General features: G+C 38.4%; 1 protein-coding gene across 1 annotated transcript in view; it reads right to left on the reverse strand.

Moving 5' to 3' along the window:
- Positions 1-7,323, reverse strand: part of SLC41A2 (solute carrier family 41 member 2) — a 167,112-nt gene that overhangs the window by 139,836 nt on the left and 19,953 nt on the right. Inside the window, exon 2 of the mRNA XM_004373780.3 lies at positions 2,823-3,555. Within this exon, the coding sequence (XP_004373837.1) occupies positions 2,823-3,422 (600 nt within the window). The 5' untranslated portion in view covers positions 3,423-3,555. The remainder of the gene's footprint in view (positions 1-2,822; positions 3,556-7,323) is intronic.

A 7,323-nucleotide genomic window follows, 5' to 3' on the forward strand; every position in this document is an offset into this window, starting at 1 on the left:
CTGTTCACAATAGCAAAAAGATGGAAACAACCTAGGTGCCCATCAACAGACGAATGGCTAAACAAATTATGGTATATCCACACAATGGAATACTACGCAACAAGAAAGAACAACGATGAAGCTGTGAAACATAACACGGAGGAATCTTGAGGGCATTATGCTAAGTGAATTTAGTCAGTCACAGAAGGACAAATATTATACAAGGCCACTATTATAAGAACTCAAGAAAAGGTTTAAACAGAGAAGAAAACATTCTTTGATGGTTACGAGGGTGGGGAGAGTGGGTGAGGGTTATTTACTAACTAAATAGTAGATAAGAATTATCTTAGGTAAAGGGAAAGACAGTACACACTACAGGAGAAGTCAGCTCAACTGGACTAAACCAAAGCTAAGAAGTTTCCTGAATACAGTCAAACACTTCGAGGGACAGAATAGCAGGGATAGGGGTCTGAGGACCATGCTTTCAGGGGACATCTAGGTCAACTGGCATAACAAAGCTTATTAAGAAAATGTTCTGCACCCTACTTCGGTGAGTGGAGTCTGGGGTCTTAAAAGCTTGCAAGCGGCCATCTAAGATGCATCAATTGTTCCCAGCCACCTAGAGTAAAGGAGAATGAAGAACACCAAAAACACAAGGAAAGTAGTAGCCCAAAAGACAGGAAGGGCCACATAAACCAGAGACTTCATCAGCCTGAGACCAGAAGAACTAGATGGTGCCTGGCTACCACCAATGGTCGCCCTGACAGGGAACACAACAGAGAGTCCCAGATAGAGGAGGAGAAAGTGGGGTACAGAACTCAAATTCTAGTAAGAAGACCAGACTTAATGGTCTGAGACTGGAGGAACCCCGGAAAACATGGCCCCTGGATTCTCTATCAGCCCAGACCTAAATCAATTTCAAGGCCAACTCTTCAGACAGGGATTGGACTGGACCGTGGCACATAAAGTGATACTCCTGAGGAGTATGCCTCTTAGCTCAAATAGATACAAGAGACTAAATGGGCAGCTTCTGTCCGTAGGTAAGATGGGAAGGCAGAGAGGGTTAGGAGCTGGTTGAACGGACATGGGGAATCACGTGGAAAGGAGAAATGTGCTGTCACAGTATAGGGAGAGCAATTAGGGTCACATAACAAGGTATGTATAAATTTTTGTATGGGAGACTAACTTGAAATGTAAACTTCATTTAAACTACAACAATTTTTTTTTTAAAAAAAAGACAGTCAAAAAAAAAAAAGTGATGTCATGTTGGTAGCATGTATCCTTGATATGACGTGATGAAAATTGCACTTTATCTCTGTGATCTTCCTCCCTAAAACCCATAACCCAATCTAATCATGAGAAAAGCATCAGATAAATCCCAGTTGAGGAAGATTCTACAAAATATCTGACCATTACTCCTCAGAACTGTCAAGGTCATCAAAAACAAGTTTCAGAAATTGTCACAACCAAGAGGAACCTAAGAAGACATGACAACTAGATACAGTGAGGTATCCTAGAAGGGATCCTGGTACAGAAAAAAGGACATTAGGGGCAAACTGAGGAAATATAAATAAAGTATCCCAAAAAAAAAAAAAGACACCGAGTGAGAAGGTGAGCCATAGAGGGGGGAAAGAGATCTGTGTAATACATACAACCATTCCTCCCAATGTCCACCAATAGAATGGAAAAATTGTGGTATATACAGTGGAAGACTATACAGCAGTGAAAATAAAAGAGCTGAAGTTTTCATGAAACATAAACACAATGTTGAACAAATGAAGCTAGACACAAAAACATTCACAGAAAAACATAAGAATGTCCAATTAACATATTAAGAGATGCTAAACATTAATAGTAATTAAAGAATGTTAATTGAAACAAGGTAACATTCTTCCTGTTAGACTCGTAAAAATGAAAAAGATTGAGAATGTCCAACACTGATAAGGGTGTGAAGAAACGTAAGTGCTTATATATCTTATATATTGATGCTAGGAGTGTAAATTGGTATAAACTTTTTGGAAGGCAATTTGACAGTATCTATAAAACTGTAAATGCACACATACCATAAGACACAGCATTCCCATTTTTAAAATCTATCCTATAAAAATATTAGCACAAGTGTATAAAGATACACTTATAAGGATATTTATTATAGCATCATCATGGGAGAACGGTAAGTAAATTTTTGATTATGCAAACAATGGAATATCAAGCACTCATTTTAAAATGTTGAAAATCTTCGTGTACCAATTTGGACAGATGTCCAAGATGTACTGTTAAGCAATAAAAATAAGTTGCAAAAAATATATGCAGCATTTCATCTCTGTTTTTGAAAAAATTCTGTACATACATGTATAGGTAAGCATAGAAAAAAACAGAATATATCTGCAAATACATACAACAAACTGAATAATGGTAATCTCTGGACTGGAGAAGGGTTTTGGTTTTGGAAATGAGGAATAAGGAGAAACTTTTTACCTTTTATTTAATATTCTTCTTTATTGTTTGAAGTCATTTTAACAAGTATATATTAATCTTTGGTTTAAAAATAAAGAAGTATTTAAATACAACATCTATTGGTTTGTTTTTTAAACTGATTTACCTAGTTTGGGGTCTGTAGAGAAAAATTACTTTATAGTCAGAATGAAACTATTCTTTTATAACTTCTTAAAAGAAACTCCTAGAAAAAGCAGATTCTCTACTAGCATCAGCATTCATTTATTTTACTAAAGAATAAATGAAATCTAAAGTGAATGTTTGAGATAAATAACCTACATAAAGCACTTTAAACAGAAATGAAATATCAAAAAAGATAGTAATGTCAAACAAAGATGAAAACCCACCTGTACTATATCCAAAACCATGCCAGCTGAAACTGTTCCAAAGCCGGCTAGCAAAAATGGCACAAGTATTTGCAATGCCATGACTCCACTGGATTCCTTTGGTAATTTTTGGTTTGTTTCCACAATGGTATCTTCATCACCGTCACTAGAAATATCTTCATTTTGTAACATGGCAGTAGTTTCTGAAGCCTCCCTTCCATCACAATAATTATAGTTGGCATAGTCGTCATACTTTTGGCTACAGCTTGATGGTGCATGCCCATTATTGCCATTAAAAGGCTGTTCCGGGAAACTGTGATACTCCACGTGTTGCTCGGATCTATTACTATAAGTCTGTGCTGCAGGTGATAATGCATCCTGCCAAATGCCATTTGTTTTTTTGTGTCTGTCTTCCTGATTTTTCTGGTAAATGACTGGAACCATACTCAACAGTAAGTTTAAAAACTTATCAGACTGAATTGCATTTAAATTTAAAGTCCAATCTACAAAACCTCCCCCACTACGTGGGCCACCACTTGTTTTATTGGTAATAAACCTTCCTTTACTATTAGTCATGTTGTCATGGCAAAAGACCCTGTACTCCTTAGATTCAAGCTTCATGAACTACAGCAGATGAATTGGAACCACACAAACACTGGTTTTAACTCAAGATGCTGACTCCTTTGTGTAGAAGAAAAGCATAAATGTTTCCACTAATAAAAGATGTTCAGTAGTTTCACAGCAGGGGTTAGATCTGGAAAGACAAAAATAAAATAATTTTTCAAAATCAGATTAACTGTCTTGATATTTAGATTTTCATAGTTAACAGTATAAAACATACACGTTCTTAAATCAACCCGAAGGTATTTTGTTTGTGAACTTAAAACATAAATGCTCTGTGCCACACAGTAAGTGTGCACAGAATATAGCCCAGAACTTTTTTTTGGTGATCAATTTACTTAGAAATCTCAAGATTTATTTATCAGATGGTTACTTTATACACTTTAAAGTTCTAAAAAGCAAAGATGTCACTTTGATGACTAACGTGAGCCTGATCGAAGCCATGGTCTTTTCAATCACTTCATATGCATATGAAAGCTGGACAATGAAAAAAGAAGACAGAAAAAGTGATGCATTTGAATTGTGGTGTTGGCAAAGAATACAGACTATACCATGGACTGCCAGAAGAATGAACAAATCAGTCTTAGAAGAAATACCTCTTCAGAAGCAAAGATGGTAAGACTTCACCTTGCTTGCTTTGGAAACTTCATCAAGAAAAACCAATTGCTAGAAAAGGATATCATGGTTCGGAAAGTAGAGGATCAGAAAAAACAAGCAAAACTTCAATGAGACAGATTGACACAATAGCCTCAACAATAAGCTCAAACATACCAAAGATCATGGAGATGGTGCAGGACCAGGCAACATTTTGTTCTGTTTTACATGGGGCTTCCATGAGCCAGAGATGACTCGATGGCAACTAACAACAATTAATAGACCAAAATCCACAGTACTGTCTCACACACTCCCTTCCTCACAAAAAAAAAAACCTAGAAATCAAGTCATATTATGATTATTATATATTCTTACTTTTGCCACTGTGCATTCTGCTCCTTTTATTTTCTATTTAAGTATATGTCTTTTATGTTTCTGTTTGCTATTAAAATGTACACAGATACAAGATACATTATGTGGTTAGTTAATTAGCTTTCGGGGGGTCATGCCAAACAAAACTAGAGCTTAGCTATTATACAAATTATTTTGTGTTATAAAAAATATTGGAACAGACCCTTTAACAACACCCAATAAGTACTTGATTTTGTAACTGTATAACAAGTTCATAAAGACAAGGTGTCATGGATTGAATTATGTCCCCCCAAAAATGTGTGTATCAATCTGGCTGGGCCATGATTCCCAGTATTGTGTAGATATCCTCCATTTTGTGATTGTAATTTTATGTTAAAGAAGATTAAGGTGGGATTGTAACACCCTTACTGAAGTCACATCCCTGATCCACTGTAAAGGGAGTTTCCCTGTGGTGTGGCCTGCACCACCTTTTATCTTAACAAGAGATAAAAGGAAAGGGAAGCAAGCAGAGAGTTGGGGACTTCGTACCACCAAGAAAGCAGTGCCAGGAGCAGAGCGGGTCCTTCGGACCCGGGGTTCCTGCGCAAAGAAGCTCCTAGTCCAGGGGAAGATTGACAAGAAGGACCTTCCCCCAGAGCCGACAGAGAGAGAGAGGGCCTTCCCCTGGAGCTGACACCCTGAATTTGGGCTTCTAGCCTACTAGACTGTGAGAAAATAAATTTCTCTTTGTTAAAGACATCCACTCGTGGTATTTCTGTTAGAGCAGCACTAGATGACTAAGACACAAGGATTGTGTCTATTTATTTGGCTTTTTAACAGCACTCAAACAACAGGCTGACTTTATGGTTGCTCAATTTTTGTCAACTACTTTCACTTAAAGATCCAAAGCTCTGTGTAAACTTAAACCCTCACCAATTTACCTCAATGACTAACTCCTCCCATTCTGAGCAAAACCAATTTTTTAAAGGACCAATAGCCTTTTAGGTATCAGTTCAATCATCAGAACTCCTCAGCTTCTCCACTTCTCACTGAAAATTCTCTTTTACTGAAGAATTTATGTCAGATCACTCTCTCAGCACTTATCCCAAACAGCTCTTCAATAACCGTCCCTTTTGTTTTTCACATTCCTCTAACAACACTTTCTGCTGTCCTGTCATCACTTTGTTGCCAAAATAAACCTATCTCCTACAAGAAGGGACCAGAACCTATGAGGACACCCTGGTTTCATTTTCTGCGGACCGCTGATCTTGACTACTGAGTCATACTGAGTAACTCTCTTCTCCATTTGAGGTAGCCCTGCAGCTATTACTAAAATGATTTCTCTTTTTTAGCTTTTTTATTTCATTATTCTCTCTCACTGGGCTCTCTACATTGCTTATTTTTGGGTTCCTAATTGTTTCACACTGATTCAACACCATCTACAAGGTTACTCAGACCAGCTAAATTATCTCTTAACCTGTTCTAAGCTTCCTTTATTCTGAGCAAACTTCCTTTATTTAGTTTTCCCACTTCTGCACTTTCTACCACACTCTTCTTACCACCCAGGAACTTTCAACTCATTCAAAAGGCCACAATGAAAGTATATTGTCGCAGCTCCTCACACGGGGCACCATCTGTCACAGCGGTGACGGTTGTCGGGGCGGCGGAGACAATAACCAATGCCACAACTCTTACAGAGAAGTGGGGCCAGGAAGGTCACTCTGAGGAGTCGAACCCAGCTTCAGTCCCAAGAGTTTACTTTATAGTCAATACAGCAAAGAGTGAAGCAAATAACAGAACAATGGGCTTTGGGTGAATAACAATAAGTTTCAGGCAAGGGAGGAGGAGTTCAGGTAAACAAGCCAATCAGTAACGGGTTTGGAAAAACAAGTCGTGACAAGTCTCAACATGTTGGGGACAAGTCTCAACATGTTGTGCAGCATAGAGGCCTTTACACATCCATATTTTAATGGCACATATCCCAATGGAATCTATCCACACTGATGTAATTACATATACAGAGAGAAATAACAGGCAAAATCAAATGCCCAAGACACAATTTGACCTCACTTTGAAACAACTGAACCACCCCTATTGGCAACAAACGCTTCATTACAATCACCTTTACCTACTGCACCTGCAGCTTTTAAATCATTGAAAAGGCTTTCAGTCTTTTTTTGCACTCACCCCCCCAAACCAAACTCACTGCCATCGAGTTGACTCTGACTCATAGTGGCCCTATAGGACACAGAAGAACTGCACCATGGGGTTTCCAAGGCTGTAATTCTTTACAGAAGCAGACTGCCACATCTTTCTCCCACGGAGCGGCTGGTGGGTTCGAACCATCGACTTTTTGGTTGGCAGCTGAGCACTTTAACCACTGTGCACCAGGGCTCCTCTCTTGCACTAAAGTAAGGCTAAATAAGAACCGAAGACTTACCTACAAATTCTTAAAAGACACACTCGAGGAACAGATCTCGTTTGTAACCCAGGGACGGCCTGTATAACTAGAAAAAAAATTTTTTTTAATACACTCGGGATCTCTTTGGCTCATTTCCTTTAGCTCACCAAGGAAAAGGAATTACCCCCATGGCAACGCTTCTAAAGAATAAAGGTGAGCCCAGTCAGTAACTATCCTGTGAACTTTATGAGGTGTAAGTCTCAAATTGATCCAAACAACAGCTGAATTCTAGTAACTGACATACTTCATCCTGTAATTTTATTACCACTGTTCAACTTATTTAAAAGTACTTGAAGAGCGAAATATAAGAAATTTTACCTCACAAACACTGTCTAATTAAAAGGTTTACCTCTAAAGTAGAAAATATCTGGGGAAATCAGCACAACTTATACAAGGAAAGGCCATGGAAGCTCCATAGACACATCCAAACTCCCTGAGGGACTGAATTGCTGGGCAGAGGGCTGTGGGGACCATGGTCTCGGGGAACATCTAGCT

This window comes from Trichechus manatus, unplaced genomic scaffold (genome assembly GCF_000243295.1).
Source record: "Trichechus manatus latirostris isolate Lorelei unplaced genomic scaffold, TriManLat1.0 scaffold00027, whole genome shotgun sequence".
NCBI lineage: Eukaryota > Metazoa > Chordata > Mammalia > Sirenia > Trichechidae > Trichechus > Trichechus manatus.